Genomic DNA, 20,058 nt, shown 5'->3' with positions numbered 1-20,058 from the left:
CCCACGGGTGGCTCTGCACACCCATGGATCTCCCTGCACACCCACGCATCTCCCTGCATGGTCATGTGTGTCCTTGCACACCCACGAGGGTCCCTGCACACCCACCACACCCACACATGTCCCTGCACACCCACCAGACCCACGCGTGTCTCTGCACACCCACAAGTGTCCCTGCACACCCACCAGACCCACGTGTGTCCCTGCACACCCACGCGTGTCCCACCCACATATGTCCCTGCACACCCACGCGTGTCCCTGCACACCCACAGATGTCCCTGCACACCCACAGATGTCCCTGCACACCCATTGTGTGTCCCTGCACACCCACGCGTGTCCCTGCACACCCACAGATGTCCCTGCACACCCTCGTGTGTCCCTGCACACCCACGAGTGTCCCTGCACACCCACAGATGTCCCTGCCCACCCTCGTGTGCCCACGCGTTCCCCTGGCCCAGCCTCGCACACCCGGGCCTGCTCCCCGGACCCAGCAATGTCAGGCGTTGAGTTTTCCTTTTTTTAATAAAAAAAGCAAAGAGCAGGAAAATGTACAGCTGGCTTGGCTTTGAAAAGGCAGCTCAAGGACGCTGGAAATGGGGTGGGGGGACAGCCAGGGAGCAGTGGGGGCACCCCAGGGACCATGGAGCGCTGAGGGGTGGGTGGCAGTGCAGGGTGGGTGCCCTCGGGGCTGGATTAGGGAGCCCATCCAGCACAGCTTGCCTCATCCTGAGGTTTTTACGGAACTTGTTGTTTTTTCCTGGGGTCAGCATCCACCATTCCCAGCCATGCCCACCCCACGGTGACATTTCTCCTCTGTGCCACATCCTTTGCCTGTCCCCATGTCTCCATGACCTCTCTCCCTGTCCCATTCCCTTGCTCCCAGGGCCCATTCCACCCTCACCCCCAGAATGTGAGCCTTATGTTAAAACAGGTGAATTAAATAAAACAAAAACCAAAAAAACCCATGCTGAGGTTTTTATGGAACCTGTTTTTTTTTTCCTGGTGTCAGCATCCACCGTTCCCAGCCATGCCCACGCCATGGTGGACTTTTCTCCTCTGTGCCACATCCATGACCTCTCTCCCTGTCCCACTCCCTTGCTCCCAGGGCCCATTCCACCCTCACCCCCAGAATGTGAGCCTTAGGTTAAAACAGATGTATTAAATAAAACAAAAACAAAACCAAAAAACCCTTTCACAGGTCCACCCCTCCCCACACCCCCCTCCCCAGGGTCTCCCTGACCCACTGCCAGTGTCACGCCGTGTCCCCTGCCGGCACATGCAGCCTGTTGTTGTCCACATCCACGTCCCCACCGAGCTGGAGGCAGCACGCCTGGGAGCCTTCATCCTCCTCCTCCTCCTCGGTGGCAGCCCCGGGTGCCGGGGGCTCCCCGGTGCCCCCGTTGAGGGGCACCTTCTCCCTCTGGCGGGCCGGGGGGCTGTGGGGCGTGCTGCAGCCCCTCACCTTGCTGCGAGCTCTCAGCTGGTCCCGGTAGGCCATGAGGGCCAGGCAGGCGGCCCCGGCCAGCGTCACGGCCAGCAGCACCGTCACCGTGACAAACTGGGACCAGTACGAGCGGGGCGGCGGGCCCTCCCGGCCCAGCTGGGCCCCGCCAGAGTCCCTGAGCTGGTAGCGAGCCACGGTCCAGGTGTAGCCGTTCTCTGTGGCCTGGCAGGTGTAGGTGCCCTCCATTCCCTGCTGCATGACGACCACCAGCGTGTGGTCAGGCTGCAGCACCGTGTGCCCCTGGGCACTGCCAGGCTGCTGCCAGCTGTAGGTGGCCAGGGCGGAGCGGCGCGGGCACAGCAGCTGGACCACGGTGTTCAGCGGGGGGCTGAGCCCTGTGGGTGTGGAGAACAGAGTGATGTGGTGTGCACCTGAGGCAGGGTAGAGATTTTCTAGGGTAGAAATCTATTTTGGTTTAGGTAGAATGTACATCTTGCTGCGTAGTCGACCTGCAAAAAGCCTAAGTGTCGCAGACATCTTTTATGAAAAATCCTTTCCTTAGGATTTTTCCTCCTGAGAAGCTGAGAGGCCTCAGGAACAAAATGTCAACAATGATTATCTGCTGTTGTGGAATGCAACAGGGGCATCTGTGATTGGTCTCATGTGGTTGTTTCTAATTAATGGCCAATCACAGTCAGCTGGCTCGGACTCTCTGCCCGAGACAGAAGCTTTTGTTATCATTCTTTCTTTTTCTATTCTTAGCTAGCCTTCTGCTGAAATCCTTTCTTCTATTCTTTTAGTATAATTTAAATGTAATATATATAATAAAATAATAAATCAAGCCTTCTGAAACATGGAGTCAGATCCTCGTCTCTTCCCTCAAGCTGAGACCCCTGTGAACACTGTCACACCTAAGCTCAGAGAAACTGCTTCAGTGAAAGACAGAGATAAGGGGGGAGGAGACAGAAAGTGATAGAGAGACAGAGAGACTGCTATGAGAGCAAGTCAAACCTGACCTAGGAATTTTTTCTGATAAAGAAGAACTAGCGGCAAATGTCATGCGAAATTTGTAAAAATAAAGACGTAAATATTTATAAAATATAATGTAAATACTTATAATTGTATATTGTAAATATTTATCAATATAAATGTAAATATTTATAAAACAAATATTGTGAAATTGTATGCATATGTATTTGAGAGGGGGATAAAAAGGGACCTGAAGTTCCCAGAGGTATGCATGTCATTTTAGGGGAACAATTCCCACATGCGTCCAGAGCTGTAATAAACATACCGGCTTTACAACTTTCACAAAAGCTGTAGAGTTTTGTTTATCCCCTAAAAACACACGCCATGAGCCCCATCCCACCCCCCATGTACCCCCATACTCAACCCTGCACAGCGGGATCCTCCGGTGCCCCCCAGGAGCGGGGCATGGCCGCGCTCCTCCCGCGGTGGCACACGGTGTCCGGTCTCCCCCTCTCAACATCCTGCAGCCACGCACTCCTGCAGCCAGGAGAGAGGGGTCAGCAGCACTCCAGTGACCCCCAGAGTCCTCCCAGCTCCCATCCTGCTGCTCACTTGTTCTCGGTGGCGAGGTGGGCGGGCAGGCAGGCTCCCCCGGGGCTGTGCCAGGCGCAGTAGGGGTCCCGTGCCAGCACGCACTCGGCGCAGCTCCGGTGCAGGCTGCAGTTGGCCAGTGGGACCTGCAGGACGCCTCTGGAGTAGCCCACGTAGAGGATGCCCTGGGGAGGGAGAGATGCAGGGCTGAGCTTCCCCCTGGTGCTGGTTTTGGGTGGTTGTTGGGTGTGTGGGTGCTCACACCTGCCCTACCTTCCCTGGTGCCAGCAGCAGGTTCTTCACCGGCTCTGGCGCTGCAAAGAGCTGGATGCTCTCCACGATGTGGGCACCCCCAGGCAGCTCCACTGCCTTGTGCAGGAGACCTTTGTCTGTGGAGCATGGGGGACATTGCTGAGGCTTTGGAGCCAAGGGGAGGGTGGGATGGGTGACCCTCTGTGCCCTCCATATCACCCCACCTGTGGCCAGGAACATGACACGGTACGGGGTGCCCCGCACGCCGCGGGTCTCGTGCACTGTGATGCGCGTGTAGGTGACATCAGACTTCACCAGGAGAGGCTGCCCCCGGAGGGGTGACACCTTCCCATCCATCAGGAAATGGTCCTTCATGAAGCTGAGGGCTTTGTCCATGGAGGCAGTCATGGAGCACTGTGGAGGGACAGAGGGGTTTGTGCTGGGGTGGGAAACTGAGACACGGGGAGGGGAGGATGTGCTGCAGAACCACGCTGCCCTGGCCAGCATCAGTGGGGTGCAGAGGGACCCTTCTCCTTTCCCATCCCACCTGCAGTGTGGGCACACAGGGATACACAGAGCCCATCTCCTGGGGACCAGCGTTGTCCCCTGGTGGGGAGCACACCCCTGAGTGGGCAGCACTCACACTGCCAGGCCGAGGACTCATGTCAGGGCCACTGTAGACGGTCCAGCGAGAGCTCTCCTTGTTCAGCTCCTTGTACTTGCCCTCGAAGACCTCCTCCAGATCCTTCTGTCTGTAGGCACAGACGGCGGCGCTGCCCGCCCTGCCCGCCTGCCTGCAGGGAGGGACAGTGGGCAGCAGCAGGGCAGGGGCCCCTGGGCTCCCTGCACAGCCCTGGGCGCTCACCTCGGCAAGGTGAACAGCCCTGGGCACTCAGCAGTGTGAGGTGAACAGCCCTGGCACTCAGCACTGCCAGGTGAACATCCCTGGGGACTCACCAGTGTGAGGTGAACAGCCCTGGGCACTCAGCACTGCCAGGTGAACAGCCCAGGGCACTCCCCACTGCAAGGTGAACAGCCCTGGGTACTCCGCACTGCCAGGTGAACAGCCCTGGGTGCTCAGCACTGCCATGGGCACTCCCCACTGTTAGGTGAACAGCCCTGGCACTCACCAGTGCCAGGTGAACAGCCCTGGCACTCCCGGGGGAGCCCTGGCGCTCAGCACTGCGAGGTGAACAGCCCTGGGCACTCCCCACTGCGAGGTGAACAGCCCTGGGCACTCACCAGTGCCAGGTGAACAGCCCTGGGCGCTCAGCACTGCGAGGTGAACAGCCCTGGGCACTCAGCACTGCGTGGGGGGCCGCGTCAGCACTGCAGGTGAACAGCCCTGGGCGCTCCCCACTGCCAGGTGAACAGCCCTGGGCACTCAGCACTGTGGTACCGCCAGCACTGCGAGGTGAACAGCCCTGGGCACTCAGAACTGCGAGGGTGAACAGCCCTGGGCACTCACCAGTGCCAGGTGAACAGCCCTGGGCGCTCAGCACTGTTAGGTGAACAGCCCTGGGCACTCACCAGTGCCAGGTGAACAGCCCTGGGCGCTCAGCACTGCCAGGTGAACAGCCCTGGCACTCACCACTGCGAGGTGAACACCGCGTAGAAATCAGCGCTGCCGTTGTGGCGAGGCAGGGCAAAGGCGTGGTGGATGACGTTGAAGGGGAAGTGGCCGGGCTCGGAGCACTCCAGCTGCGCCTTCAGGAAAGTTGTCCACTTCTTCTGCAGCACCTTGTCCCCCCCTACATCGCTCTGCAGGAGGGTAATCATCACCAAGGTGACAAGACCCCTTTGTCCCCTGCCATTGTGCCCTATAATCATTGGTATCACAGTACAACTATCATCCCCATTATGGTCTCTTGTCACTGTCCCTGTCCCATTGTCTCCTGTCACATCATCATCATCCCCCATTGTCGCTCTGATTTTTTAAGATTTTCTAAGCTTTCTGATGTTGACATTCTTGTAGCGAACTTTCTCACACACTTTCTGTAAATAACTCATTGTTTTACACTCTTTTATAGAAGAAGAGAAATTTGATGGACTGGTAGTTTGTCCAGTGTCATTGGAGAGGCGGCACTGTCACCCTCCAATCCACTGTCACTTTTAGAAAACTATAAATGTTAAAGTCACAAAATAAAGCTCCCTTTTTTTCTTCTTCACCTTGAGAGCAGCACTGTGCGCTTGTGTTCTTTCGTGTCCTATAGTGACACCCCATTGCTGTACCCCCCGTGCAGCCCACCACCATTCCCTGCTGTCACACCTTGCAGACACGGGCCACCCGTGGCACCAGGAGTCTCTCAAAGAAGTCGAACTCATCTGCTGTCTCCTCAAAGAAGAAGTAGACCTTGTCGTCCCCAGGGAGGCTGAAGGAGGCCACGAAGGCGGCGTCGGCTGCAGGCACAGGGGGGTGAGAAGCTGGAGCCATGGAGGGCTGCAGCACCTCCCAGGAATGCTCCCCAGGGCTCCAGCTTCTCACCCGAGAGCCAGCGGAGGAAGGCGTCTGTCTTGAGCAGGGTGCGGGTGCCCAGCGAGCGGGAGATGATGGGCTCGTTGCCCTGGAAGTTGTTCATGGTGCCAGCATAGAGCTCCCCATCTGCCCAGGGACACAGAGGGGGCTGAGCCGTGGTGAGGACCCCCCACCCTCGCCCTCCACTCCATGGGAGCCCAGCTGAGAGGCCACTGGCCCCATACTCACCCACCAGCAGGGCCGTGTAAGTGTGCTGGGGATCAAAGGGGCACTGGCCCTTCCCGTCCAGGAAGGACTGTCCTCTGCCACTGGCCAGCGTGAAGCTTTCCAGATGCTGTGCAAAAGGGGAGAAAAATCAGCCAAAGGACTGAAAACAACCCCAAATCTGTAGGGAATGACTGTGGAATACCTTGCAGACATAGGGTCTTCAAGGTGGGTGCAGGGATGAAGGCAGGGGCTGATGACACAGGGTGCTGGGGGTACCCGGCTCCTGTCACCTTCCCTCATTGTCATTTTGGGGAGTGGCAGTCCCCACCACGTGCTCAGCATGGAGGAAACTGAGGCAGGGACAGAGAGCCTGGAGTCACCTGAGGGGACCCAAAATTGGGGTTTCTCTGCCAGAGGAAGAGTTGCTGGCAGCTGAATGAGAATCACCAAGGGCTCCTTTAGCAGATGGGACATAAAGACGTCCCTTGGGGGGGACACCCAGCACCCCCATCCTGGGCTCACTTCTGGGCTCTATTTTGTGGCTCCTCACAAAATACAACCTCACAATCTGCCCAGACAGCCCCAGAGTGCTGCCCTGGGGAGGACACTCACAATGTAGGTGCACGCAGGGCTGAAGGCGTAGGTCCCACAGGCGTAGAGGTGGGTCTGGTTCAGGGCCACCAGGACTCGGATGAAGTTGAAGCACTCAGTCTGAGGGGCAAAGAGCAGAGTTGGGTGCTGAGCACCCTCATAGCTTTGTGGCTCCCCTGAGCCCCCACAGGGCCAGCTCACCTCTTGGCTCTTCTTCTTAAAAGCACATTCAGATGTTTTCTCATCTGTGGGTCCCCACCTTATCTGCAAAGGGAACGAAGACGTTCCTGAGCTGTCGAGCCCAGCCCCACAGGGAAACTGAAACACAGCAGAGGCACCTCCCTCTCCCACCTCCCCAAAAGTGGTGGCTGCTCACCGAGGCTTTGGCACGGATGCTGCCAGGGGTGCCAACAGTGAGGGCCAGCAGCCAGTCGCGTGCCCCCACGTAGAGCTGCTCCTCGCTGTCATCCAGGAGGAAGATGTCGTAGTGGGACACGTTGTCCTGGCTGAAGTGGGTGAGGGTCCGCCGGGGGTCCCCTGGCAGGAGCAGAGGGGGTGAGGGGAGCCCAGGGGTCACACATACACCCCCACCATCCTCCATGTGCGGATGTGGCAGCAGCTGCCAGCGCAGCTCTGCTTAATCTCACACAGGAAATGGGGTGCAGTTCTTCCCCTTCAGATCTCATACCACCATCGCCCCTTCACCCTCCAGCTCCCCACTTCCCACTGTCCCCTCCAGCTCCTGCTGCAAGAGCTGGACATCCCCAAGCTGCAGACCCCCAGAAATGGGGTGCATTTCCCCCCAAGCTGTGCCTGTGCTGCTCTGGGGCCATGGCCAAGGGTAGTGCTCTGTTTGGGGCATGCACTGCCCCAGAGTGCCACCCTGAAGGGGTTACAATCCCCCAAGGTGTCAGATTTGGGGGGTCACCAGCCCCCAGGGTGCCCTTGGGCACAGCCAGAGATTGCAGATTCTCGTTCATCCCCAGCAGGCACCGAAACTGGGGGATTTTTGCAATGTTGGGCATGGCTGCACGGGGAAAGGGAAGTGACAGCGCAATCAGGGCTGGAAAGGCACGACCCTGCCATGGGGCACAGACCCTCCTGCAGCCTGATTGCCACATCACAGCCCCCCCAATCCCCTGCTTTGCCACCTGCCTTCCAGCTGTGCCCTGTCCCTTCCAGAGGCAGCTTTTCACCCCCCCAGGGTGACCCTGAGCAGACCCTGGGTGCCAGCTGGGTGACAAAAATCACCGTAGGATCTGGCCCATTGGCTGCTGGGGCGCCAGTGGATGATTCTCTCATCTCCCCCAACACCACCTGAGGCCAGGCACTGTCCCCAACCCCACTGAGGGTCAATGATGGGGCATGGGGGGGCTATGCTGGGGGGCACCCCAAGGTTCCTGATGCTGTCACTGTCCCCAACCCCACTGAGGGTCAATGATGGGGCAGGGGGGGCTATGCTGGGGGGCACCCCAAGGTTCCTGATGCTGGATGCTCAGCCCTAGGGGTGGACACTGTCCCATGCAGAGGCTGTGTACCCCCCTCCCCAGCTGCGGACCCCCCTCCCCAGCTGTGTACCCCCCTCCCCAGCTGCGTACCCCCCTCCCCAGCTGCGTACCCCCCTCCCCAGCTGTGTACCCCCCTCCCCAGCTGCCGTACCCCCCTCCCCAGCTGCGTACCCCCCTCCCCAGCTGTCCCCGTGCCGTACTCACCGCTGGGGAAGGCGAGGCGGGGCAGGGGCTCGGCGCAGAGCAGGGCAGCCGGCACCACCACCCCGCAGAGCAGGCGGAGGGCGGCGGGCATGGCGGGGGGCGGCAGGGCTGCGCCCCACGAGGGTCCCACCACCATCCCTGCGGGGAGGGCGAGGGTCAGCACACACGCTGCTGCTGGGCTGGCTCCGTGTCACTGCACCCGGCGGAAACCAGAGGGGGGAAGCGGCACCCGAGAGAGGGGGGGGGACGGGGGTGTCTGCAGTGCCTCGAGCCCCACGTGGCACCCCCAGTTTGGGCACGAACTTCCCACTGCCGTACCAGCACCCAGAGAGGTGCCCTGGGCCTCTGGGCTCCTGCACCAACATCTCTGGCATGGTCAGAATGTCCCCTCACCCCTTGGGGCTCCTGCACTGAAACCTCTGTCACAGTCAGGATGTCCCCTCAACCTTTGGGGTTCCTGTACCGAAACCTCTGTCACAGTCAGGATGTCCCCTCAACCTTTGGGGTTCCTGCACTGAAACCTCTGTCACAGTCAGGATGTCCCCTCAACCTTTGGGGTTCCTGCACTGAAACCTCTGTCACAGTCAGGATGTCCCCTCAACCTTTGGGGTTCCTGTACCGAAACCTCTGTCACAGTCAGGATGTCCCCTCAACCTTTGGGGTTCCTGTACCGAAACCTCTGTCACAGTCAGGATGTCCCCTCAACCTTTGGGGTTCCTGCACTGAAACCTCTGTCACAGTCAGGATGTCCCCTCACCCCTTGGGGTTCCTGTACTGAAACCTCTGTCACAGTCAGGATGTCCCCTCGCCATGTGGGGTTCCTGCACCACAATCTCCGGCACAGAGATGTCCCCTCGGCCTCTGTGCTCCTGCACCAACATTTCTGGCACAGTCAGAGATGTCCCCTCACCTGCTGGAGCTCCTGAAGCAACATCTCTGATGTCCCCTCAACCTTTGGGGTTCCTGCACCAAAACCTCTGTCACAGTCAGAGATGTGCCCTCACCCTCTGGGTTCCAGCACCACAATCTCTGTCACAGTCAGAGATTTCCCCTCGCCCTTTGGGGCTTCTCATCAAAATCTCTGGCAGAGTCAGGGTGTCCCCTCACCCTCTGGGGCTCCTGCAGGGGACCCCGGCACAGAGGCATCCAGAGGCCCCTGCCTTTGCCCCCAGAGCCTCAGAGCCCATCCCCACCAGGGATTCCTCTGCCTGGCTCTGTCAGTGATCACAGCATCCACAAAATGGTGGGGAGCACACACAGGAACCCCCTTCTTGCAGCTCTTTCTGCAGCTGACGCCAGCAGCACTGGGGAAAGAGCCACATCTGCAGAACCCGGCGGTGCCCAAACCCCTTTGCCCATGGCCACCGCGTCCCCAGCGAGCGGCATTACCTCTCTGGCAGCCCAGGACGGAGCCTCTCACCTCCAGCCCTGCCACAGGGGCCCCAGGCAGGTGCCCGAGCCCCGGGGGCTGCGGCCGCGAGGGTCCCGCGGCTCCATGGCCGGATCTGCTCCAAGCTCCCGGCCCGGCTCTGCCGAGCCCGGCCCAGCCCAGCCCAGCCCCGCGTGGCTCCGGGAACCTGAAAGTCCTGCTGGAAGAGGACGAGCCCCGGCAGGTTGGGGCAGTGGGTGCCTGAGCCCGCCTCTCCTGCCTCGCAGCCCCGCGGGGACAGCAGCGGAGCCTGGTGGAGGCAGCCGGGATGGGAACCGGGATGGGAAATGGGATGGGAAATGGGATGGGGAATGGGATGGGGAATGGGGAGCTCTGCTCCTCCAGCTGGGCGCCCAGGGGGTGGCAAAATACGGGACAAAGATGTGCCCAGGTGCCCGGCTTTGCTCGCTGGGGAATGCTTTGGGGTGAGGAACATAAATGGCATTTTTCCTGTGGATTGTGAGGGCCAACAGCAGGACTGAGCATCATCCCCAAAACAGCCCCATGGGGACAGGCATCAGACTGAAAACCTGCACCCCAAAACAGCCCCATGGGGACAGGCATCAGACAGAAAACCTGCATCCCAAACCAGCCCCATGGGGCACCCCCAAACAGCCCCATGGGGAACCCCACAACAGCCCCATGGAGCGCCCCTAAACAGCCCCATGGGGCAGCCCCAAACAGCCCCATGGGGACAGGCATCACCCAGAAAACCAGATCCCAGGGGGAAGCAGTGCTCCCCAAAACAGCCCCATGGACCACCCCCAAACAGCCCCATGGAGCACCCCACAAACAGCCCCATGGAGCACCTCACAAACAGCCCTATGGGGCACCCCCCAAACAGCCCCATGGAGCACCCCACAAACAGCCCCATGGAGCACCCCACAAAGCTCCCACAGCTGTTCCACAAACCCATCTTTCCCCAGAGATTCCATCCTCAAGCCCAGGCTGCTCTGGGATGGCTGTAGGCAAGAAACCTCCCAAACCAAAGCCCTGGAGTTGCTCGACATCAGAGCCATCGCTGAGGCACCCCAATACCCCTGAGGACGAGGCTGAGGAGCATCCTGCCCTACTGGGGCCTCCTTACCTGCCTCTGCCATGGCCAGAGCGGCCCAGCGGAGCCCCGGGAGGGCAGCGCTGTGCTCAGCACCTTGCTTGGCTGGGACAGAAGCTCCTTGTGAGCACAGAACACAGAAAGTAGGTTACTCTGCCCCGGATTTCCCACTTGGCAGGGGCTGCGGGGGGACGGGGCCGCACGGAGCCTCGGACCGGCCCCATTGTTCTGCCCTGGGCTGCAGCCACCGAGGCCGTGGAGGGGGGGATGGAAACGGGAGCAGAGGCTCCTCAGAGAGGCTGGAGATTTGATTTGGCTCCTCAGAGAGGCTGGAGATTTGATTTGTGGCTGTGGTGGGGCTGAGGAAACCACCAGTGCTCCCCGGTGTGAGGCAAGGCTGACACAGGATGTGAGGTGGCAGCAGCCCCGAGGCTGGAATCCCCTCTCAGCCTTGTCTCTTCTCTTTTTTTGGGGCCCCTGGTCACGGTGGGCTGGGGATGTAATTTACAGCCTCCCTCTATAGGATTTGGCACGTGGGAGGGAGACCAAGGGTCTCTCAACACTGGGGTGGTTCAGTTCCCCCTGGTGCTCTCAGGCTTCATGGGTCCTGCTCCTGCTTGGATCTCCTCCTGGAGGATTCCCTCTGAGGCAGGGAGCATTGTGCTGTCAGTGAGCACAGAGCCACAGGATGGAGCCAGGCCCAGCCCTGGTGCTCCCCAAGGTGGGCTGGGAGGGATGCAGGGCAGCTGTGGAGCTGGTGGCACTGATCTGCCAGCTGCTCAGACATCCCCCCGCCTCAATTTCCAGGAGTTTGGTCCTGCTCTGCAGCTGGGCTCCAATCCCCTGGCCATGCCAGGTCCCAGGAAAATCCCCGTGGTGTGGGGGGTGCAGGAATGATCCCAACACCCACGAGGGGCTGGGGCAGCTCGGCCTGGGGGAAGCCCTGAGATCCAGATGTGTGGGGGAAGCCCCAAGATCCAGATGTGTGGGGGAAGCCCCGAGATCCAGATGTGTGGCAGATGGAAGGCAAGGCAGAAGGGGGTGGGCTAAAGGCACGGGAGGATGAAGGGGAGGAATTTGGGGCTGCACACAAGAGGAAATGGGAGCTGATTGTGCCCAGGGGGTTGTTCCATACCAAGGGTGGGGAGAGCCGGGGGGTGCAGGTAAGAGGGAGGAGAATGCACAGGAGGGAGCTGAGGGCTGCAGGAGGTGTGGAGGAGTGCGCAGGAGATGGGGGAAAGGGAGGTTTGGGAGGAATGTGAAGGCAGGGGGTGCGGGGGTACCGGGGGTACCGGGGGGTCTCCCCAGCGTCGCCACCTCATCTTCTTTGTTGCTGCTTTCAGCATCAGCGCTGGGGGTCCCCCAAGCCCAGCCCCACTATGGCGCTTTCCCCCTTCCCGCTCGGCCTCCCGCCCCCGCGGAGCCTCCCCGGAGCCCCCGGGGCCCCCCGGCCGCCCCCGGCCCCGGCCCCGGTGCGGCGGTACCGACCTGCGGCGGGCGGGCGGGAGCAGCATCCCCCGGCCCCGCATCCGGCTCACGTCGCCATGGCTACGGCTGTAGCGCGGCCCCCCCGCACCGACAGACCCTGACGGACTGACGGACGGACACGGGGATGCGGAGCCCGAGACCCCCCCGCACGGGGGCGTGGAGGGGCTTCTACCTCCCCTTACCCCACACAGCACCGACCCCCAGCCCCAGGAGGGGCAGGGACACCCCTCTGCCCCCGTGATGTGCGTTACATCCTCTCCTGACACGTTCCTGTGCCCCCAGAACTACACTGGGCTCCCTCGGCCCAGCTGTGCTCTCAGCTTTTGGCAACAAATCCCTGCACCCTCAGCACCTCCAGATCCAGACCCCATCACTGCATCCCATCCCTACACCCCATATCTGCATCCTCAAACCCACAGCCCATCCCTGCATCACATCCCTGCACCCCCAGACCCATCCCTGCACCCCACACCCCATCCCTGCACCACCCTATCCCTGCACCCCAAACTCCATATCTGCACCTCCAGACCCATCCCTGCACCCCCAGACCCATCCCTGCACCCCAAACCCCATCCCTGCACCCCAAACCCTATCCCTGCACCCTCACACCCACACCCCATCCCTGCATCCCTGCATCCCACCCTGCATCCCCAAACCCCATCCCTGCACCCCCAAACCCCATCCCTGCACCTCACACCCCATCCCTGCATCCCATCCCCACACTCCATATATACATCCCCACACCCCATCCCTGCACCCCACACCCCATCCCTGTACCCCACACCCCATCCCTGCACACCCAAACCCCATCCCTGCACCCAAACCCCCATCCCTGCACCCCCAGACCCATCCCTGCACCCCATCCCTGTCTCAGCCCTCCCCCTTGACCCATCCCAGGTGAGTGCTGCTGGCTCTGGCTTCCCATGCTGTGGATTTGGGGAGCCCCTGGAGCACCTTGGGGTGCAGCCGTGTCACCAGGCTGCCTGTGTGTGTCCCCCCCGCCCCCAGCATCCACAAACTCTGCTTTATGGCATTTCCCCCTTGGAATTTCCCTTGCAGGAAGCCTGGCCTGGCTGGAGCTTGCAGAGCTCACTGTGGAACTTTCTCCCTTCCCCTTCCCCTTCCCCTTCCCAGCTGAGTGAGAACCCCAGAACAGGATCCCCAGGCACCACTTCCTTCCCCCTCTGCAGGCACCTTCCCTGCACGACCTCAGCACCAGCTGGGGTGCAGCAGCAGCACCCCAAACCCTCCAGCCTGCAGCATTGCCTGGGGTGAAGCAGCAGCACCCCAAACCCTTCCAGCATTGCCCTGCCAGGGCTGGAGAGCAGCAGCAGCACCCCAAAACCCTCCAGCCTGCAGCATTGCCTGGGGTGAAGCACAGCACCCCAACCCTTCCAGCATTGCCCTGCCAGGGCTGGAGAGCAGCAGCAGCACCCCAAAACCCTCCAGCCTGCAGCATTGCCTGGGGTGCAGCAGCAGCACCCTAAAACCCTCCAGCATTGCCCTGCCAGTGCTGGGGTGCAGCAGCAGAACCCCAAAATGCTCCAGCCTGCAGCATTGCCTAGGGTGAAGCAGAAGAACCCCAAACCCTTCCAGCATTGCCCTGCCAGTGCTGGGGTGCAGCAGCAGCACCCCAAAACCCTCCAGCATTGCCCTGCCAGTGCTGGGGTGCAGCACTAGCACCCCAAACCCTTCCAGCCTGAAGCATTGCCTGGGGTGAAGCAGCAGCACCCCAAACTCTTCCAGCATTGCCCTGCCAGTGCTGGGGTGCAGCAGCAGCACCCCAAACCCTTCCAGCATTGCCCTGCCAGTGCTGCAGAGCAGAGCCAAGTGCCCCTGCAGCTGCCAGGCTGTGGGAGGCTGGAGCCTTGTGCAGGGCTCTGGAAGGAGCTTGTGCCTCGTGCCCAGCAGCACTGGGAGCTCGGCTGGAGCTGGACACTCCCCAGGGCTGAGCTGCAGCCCCTCAGCCCTGCCTGGGCACCCCCAGGGTGCCCTGGGGGGTTCTGTGACCTGCAGCACGTTGGGGTGCAGCTCTGGGGGGTAGCAGTGGGCACAGGCTCACATCTCAACATCCCCTGGGGATTAGCAGCGTGGCTTGACCTTAATCTCCCCGGGCATGCAGGGGCCTGGAGGGGCTGCCCTGGGGCTGGCAGGGCCCCCAGCGCCCCTGGGCCATGCCCTGCCTGGCAAACCCTGGTGCCTTGCCAGGCACTGCAGTCACTCCCAGCCCTGCCCCATGCCAGTGATTGCTCCAAGGCTTCCTGCGCTGGACTTTCCCCCCAATAATTTCTGGTGATCCTCAACACGTGCCCAAACCTGGTGCTCCTGCCTGCCCAGGGTGCCTCTGAGAGACCCCAACATGGTCATGGCCCTGCGCTGGGACCCCACCTCCCTCCTGCCACACTCTGGGGGACCCAAAGCACGGCTCAGATCCATGGGACAGCAGGAGGAGAGGGACAAACATGACCTTGGGTCAACGCTTTGGCTGGAGTAGGACTGGGGCTCTTCCACAGGCTCTTTTATAAAGTGTGTGACATCCCTGTGGGCTGTGCCAAGTCCCCATGGGCTGCACGTGGCTCCACAGGGATGTGCAAAGGTCCCCGTGGGGTTGTGCAAGGTCCTCACCAGGGCGTGCAAGGTCCCTGTGGGGAGTGCCTGGGCCCCATGGGGCTCTGTAAGGAGCCCAGAATGTCAATATTGTCCTTACAGGGCTCTGCAACGTCCCTGGAGGCTCTGTAAGGAGTCCATCGTGTCTGTATGGGCCTTACAGGGTTCTGCAATGTCCTTGGGGCTCTGCAGAGCCCCCATGTGGGTCTGTAAGGAACTCATAACATCAGTATTGTCCTTACAGGGCTCTGCAATGTCCCTGGGGCTGTGCAGAGACCCCATGGGGCTCTGTAAGGAACCCTTCATGTCTGCATGGTCTTTATAGGGCTCTGCAATGTCCCTGGAGGCTCTGTAAGGAGCCCATCATGTCTGTATGGGCCTTACGGGGCTGTGCAGTGTCCCTGGGGCTGTGCAGAGCCCCCATGTGGGTCTGTAAGGAGCCCATAACATCTGTATTGTCCTTGCAGGGCTGTGCAGAACCCCCATGGGGCTCCAGCTCAGCCTTTCCCCAGTGCCAGGACGCTGTGTCCCCGTGGGGGACACGGGGAGGGTCCAGGGTGTCAGTTCCCCGTTGCATTTCCCCATGGCAGTTCCCCATGGCAGTTCCCGTGTCTCCTGACCCGTCTCCTCCCAGGAGCAGCAGCACAAGAGGCCAGCAGCATGGCTGGCTTCCCCCATCACTCCAGAACTTGCTATTTTGGGCACAACCTCATGACTTTTGGGGGCAGGAGCCCTGGGGAAGGGTTGACTGCCCACGGGAGGGGACAGGCTGCAGCAATGTGGGGGTGGCTGTCCCAGCGTGGTGTCCCTGAGCCGGCAGGAATGGGAGGCAAACAGCCCAGAGAGGGGGTCAGCGTGTCCCCTCTCATGCTGTGGGCCTCTGTCACCTCCCTGTGCCCCTCTCCTGGGAGGGGAGGTGGCACCTTGCTCACCTCGCTGGTTCTCCACAGCCTCCCTTGAAGCTGGGAGGCGCCAGCAACACTCTGGACCCCTTGGCACCCCCTGCGCCCCAAACCTCAGCCCTGCTGACCCCAAACCTGGGGTGATGCGACCCCACACAGCACGGGGGACCCAGGTATCCAGCACAGGAGCAGGGGCACCCCCAGGCTGGGCATCCCGGGCACCTACCTGGCAGTGCCTGCGCCCCGGCCGCCCGCCTGCGTCCCCCGCTCACATCGCGGCTCCGCAGCGCTGTGCCTGGTAAAGCCGATTATGCAGCGGCTTTACAGCTCCCCTCCCCAGCGTCCTGCCTGGCTGCAGTGCCTGGCACGGCCCGGGGGCACAGGGGGTCCCTTGGCAGAGTGGTAGGAGCAAAGCTTCACTCAGGTTCTGTGCACCCCTCTCCCAGCCCAGCCTGGGGATTGTTTGGTCTCCAAAACCCCCAAGAGGAATCTCTGAGTCCTTACCTCAAATTCCAGCCCCCCCCAGCCCAGCCTGGGGATTGCTTGGTCTCCAAAACCCCCAAGAGGAATCTCTGAGTCCTTACCTCAAATTCCAGCCCCCCCCAGCCTGGGGATTGCTTGGTCTCCAAAACCCCCAAGAGGAATCTCTGAGTCCTTACCTCAAATTCCAGCCCCCCCCAGCCTGGGGACTGTTTGGTCTCCAAAACCCCAAGAGGAATCTCTGAGTCCTTACCTCAAATTCACCCCCTGGCCAGTCCCTCTCCTGGCCCAGCTCTTAGCAAGCCACCCCATTCCCCCCATCCACAGTGGGTGCTGAGCCCCAGCCCTGCCTGTGTGGTGGAAAGAGATCCTTGGGGGGATCCCTTTGCTGCTGGGGGGGCAGCACAGCACCCCCAAATCCCCCCGGAGAGCAATGATGACAGCACACGGCATGGGAAGGGTTCAGCTGTATTTTGACTCTGGAAGAAAGTACAGGCAGTGATACAGAAGCTTTGCAAGCATAGATACATAACAACCTCCCCAAAACCCACTGGAGTGGGGGGCTTGTCCTGGCACCTTCTCCAGCCCCACCCCTCTGCTGCACTTGAGGTCAGGGGGGGCTGCAGGCGTTTCCCAATCGAGGCAAAAAGCCAAGAGATCTGCCAAAGGCTGGATGGGCTCCTGCCAAGGGGGAAGCTGCACCTATCAGACCCCAAAATCTGCCTCACTCGAACAAAAAGCCTTCCTAGGTGCTTTCCTGGCAAACCAGCTCCGACCTGGACTGAACGTCTTTCTCTGAATCCCTGAAACAGCTCCTGAGCTCTGGCCACCAGAGATGAGCCCGAATGACTGCAGGAGAGGGAAGGTGGGGGTGAACCCCTCTGGATCAGTGGGGATGAACCCCCCCGGGGCGACGAACCCCTCTGGATGCAGTAGGGATGAACCCCTCTGGATGCAGGGGGGGATGAACCCCTCTGGGGGGATGAACCCCTCTGGATGCAGTGGGGATGAACCCCTCTGGATCACTGGGGGATGAACTCATTTGTGGGGTGAACCCCTCTGGATCAGTCGGGGATGAACCCCTCTGGATGCAGTGGCTCTCAAAGAAGGGGCCTGGGGGGCCCTGCTGGGGCTGAGCTTGTGGGACTGAGGTCCATCACCCCAGCTGTCAAATCCATCTGGTCCCAAAACGCAGCTCCGGTGTTTTCACTTGCCCTGCTCCATCTCCACTCCAGTGGGGCTCCCAGCCCAACCCCAACCTCAGCTAAGGCACAACTTGGCTGATTTAGAAAAAGGGCAAGAGGTGCCTGGATGGGGAATAAGGGGAATACAGTACATAGAGCAGGGAGTGCAGGCGGGCAGGGGGCTGGGGAGGGGGCGATGGCCACGCAGAGACGTGGGCATCACCCGCGAGCTGCCGGGAGCCCCCGCGCCAGCACCGCCAGGAATCACAACTCAAAAACGAGAAGAAAAAGGGAATTTTGGCTTCGGATCCCAAGAAAAAAGGGTTGTAAAGGCACTGTGCTCCACTTGAGACAGGACAGCAGCCCCTGTGGCACGCAGCTCCAGTGGGTATGGCTGCGCTTCTCCCTGTCCTATGTAAAAAGCTTTGGCAAAAAAGGTACAATGGAAGGAGCATTTCAACTACAAGCTCCTCCCGCATGGCTGCTCTGTAAACACAGTTCTTTGCTGTCTTTGGCTGAAGTTCTAAAAAATATTTGAAGCTGAAAAGCTATTTTTTGGTTTGGTTTTCTTTATATAGAAATAGATTTTTTTCTTTACAAAAAAAAATCAAAGCATCTTTTAGCACTTTTAATATATATATATATAAAATTCCTGCTATAGAAAACAAAAAAAAAACAACCTTGGTTTTTGATATCTTGTTTTTTTAAGGGAAAAAAATTCTGTTGCTTTGGGAAAAAAAAACAAACCTAGCTGGAGACGGGCAGGAACCACAGGAATGCGCCATGGAATTACATGATGCTGCAGTTCTGCACAGCCTGAGCCTGGAAGGGAGAAAGAAAAAGAGAGTTAAGAAGACCCCATTGTCACCATCCATTTGCTCTGACTGCAAAGTGTCCTGTGGGATCCTTTGGATGCCCACAGGCTCTCCTCCATCCTGGCCCTTGGGGTGTGATAAATAAATCCTCCCAAGCTGGGATGTTCATAGTTCCAAAATTTGAGAACTGGTGGTAGGTGATAGATGAGGATTATAATATTGACTAGGAGTATCAATATAGAATTCATTGTATAATCTAATATATAGCTATAAAGTGATGAAATATTCACATTACCAGCATGAACACTCAGCAGCAGTGGAATGAGTGATGTGGAGGATGGGGAATGCTCTGGGGGTGCCAAGTGGGCTGAGTGTAAGATGGAACAGGGTGGGAAGCATCCCTCTCAGAACCCTCTCAGAACTCCCCATCCCTTATAAAGAGGTTTGTGTGAGCTCAAAGAGGAAGAGGAAGAGCAGAGAGAAGGAGAGCAGGGAGGGGACAGGATTGCAGGGAATGCTCTGGGGTGCCAAGGGGGCTGAGTGTAAGATGGAACAGGGTGGGAAGCATCCCTTTCCAATCCTTCCCAGAACCCCCCATCCCTTATAAAGAGGTTTGTGTGAGCCCGAAGAGGAAGAGGAAGAGCAGGGAGAAGGAGAACTGGGAGGGGACAGGATTGCAGGAAGGGGACAGGATTGCAGGGAATGCTCTGGGGTGCCAAGGGGGATGAATTTAAGATGGAACGGGGTGGGAAGCTGCTATGGCCACATCCCTTTCCAACCCCTCTCAGAAACCTCCATCCCTTATAAAGAAGCTTGTGTGAGCTCAAAGAGGAAGAGGAAGAGCAGGGAGAAGGAGAGCTGGGAGGGGACAGCATTGCAGGGAAAGGACAGTGCCAGGACAGGGTGCCCCAGCAGCATGGGGTGAGCTGGCAGCACGGTGCCAGGGACTGGCACTGGCACTGGCACTGACCTGCCTGCGGGGGCTGGAGCTCCCCAGGAGGTAGTTCCTGGTCACCAGGCTGTCCCCGAGGCCGATGCCCGAGTCGCCCATGCTGCGGTAGCTGCGCGTGACGGTGACGCTGGAGCTGGACGAGCCCGAGGACATGGAGGTGATGCCGGCGTTCTGGGAGCCCGACTTGTCGGCTGGCTGGCCGCACGTGCCACACACCACGGTGCGGGAGCGCAGGTTGTACTCGCCGGGGTCCCCAGAGCCACTGCAGCCCTGCACAGGGTGGGGACAGACAGACAGACAGAACGGCCTCAAGGCCCTGCCAGAGCGTGCTCTGCACAGAGCCCCTGCCCTGGGGATGGCGGCAGCACCAGTGTGACCCAGGAGAGCTCTGGAAGAGAGCCTGGCTCACCTGTCCTCTCCATATGGGGTTTCAAAATAATATATATTGTTATGTTATGTTACGTTACATTATATTATATTATATTATATTATATTATATTATATTATATTATATTATATTATATTATATTATATTATATTATATTATATTATATTATATTATATTATATTATATTATATTATATTATATATGTTATATACATTTTATGTTATATATATGCTATATATGTACATATATAACACATATCTATAACATATATACACACACATACATATAACATATATATAAAAACAGATAATATAATATAATATAATATAATATAATATAATATAATATAATATAATATAATATAATATAATATAATATAATATAATATAATATAATATAATATAATATAATATAATATAATATAATATAATATAATATAATATAATATAATATAATATAATATAATATAATATAATATAATATAATATAATATGTTTCTTTCTTTATTATATTATTTCTT

At 58.7% G+C, this 20,058-nt stretch overlaps 2 protein-coding genes across 3 annotated transcripts in view; both read right to left on the bottom strand.

The window, feature by feature from the left end:
• Nucleotides 1–1,139: 1,139 nt before the first annotated feature.
• On the bottom strand, nucleotides 1,140–10,847 carry SEMA4A (semaphorin 4A). 2 transcript variants are annotated; one of them, XM_030965270.1, is made up of 15 exons: nucleotides 10,756–10,847; nucleotides 8,240–8,377; nucleotides 6,904–7,064; nucleotides 6,729–6,791; nucleotides 6,549–6,647; nucleotides 5,958–6,063; nucleotides 5,739–5,855; nucleotides 5,523–5,653; nucleotides 4,845–5,014; nucleotides 3,897–4,047; nucleotides 3,478–3,667; nucleotides 3,275–3,390; nucleotides 3,023–3,186; nucleotides 2,835–2,947; nucleotides 1,140–1,836 (listed from the first exon to the last, which is right to left on the bottom strand). In XM_030965270.1, exons 1-15 carry the CDS (start codon nucleotides 10,766–10,768, stop codon nucleotides 1,250–1,252), a joined length of 2,319 nt encoding a protein of 772 aa, XP_030821130.1. In that variant the 5' UTR covers nucleotides 10,769–10,847; the 3' UTR covers nucleotides 1,140–1,249. The 2 variants fall into 2 exon arrangements, with proteins under 2 accessions (XP_030821130.1, XP_030821131.1); XM_030965271.1 differs by lacking the exon at nucleotides 10,756–10,847 and adding an exon at nucleotides 9,629–9,807.
• A 6,365-nt stretch (nucleotides 10,848–17,212) lies between these two features.
• LMNA (lamin A/C) overlaps nucleotides 17,213–20,058 on the bottom strand; it is a 52,994-nt gene continuing 50,148 nt past the window's right edge. The window contains 2 exon segments of the mRNA XM_030965436.1: nucleotides 17,213–18,205; nucleotides 19,169–19,420. Coding sequence (XP_030821296.1) covers nucleotides 18,173–18,205; nucleotides 19,169–19,420 — 285 coding nt within the window. The 3' untranslated portion in view covers nucleotides 17,213–18,172.

Source organism: Camarhynchus parvulus, chromosome 25 (genome assembly GCF_901933205.1).
Source record: "Camarhynchus parvulus chromosome 25, STF_HiC, whole genome shotgun sequence".
NCBI classification, from domain to species: Eukaryota; Metazoa; Chordata; class Aves; order Passeriformes; family Thraupidae; genus Camarhynchus; species Camarhynchus parvulus.
Note: the sequence above shows the minus strand (reverse complement) of the source record. Positions and strands in the feature narration are given on the sequence as shown.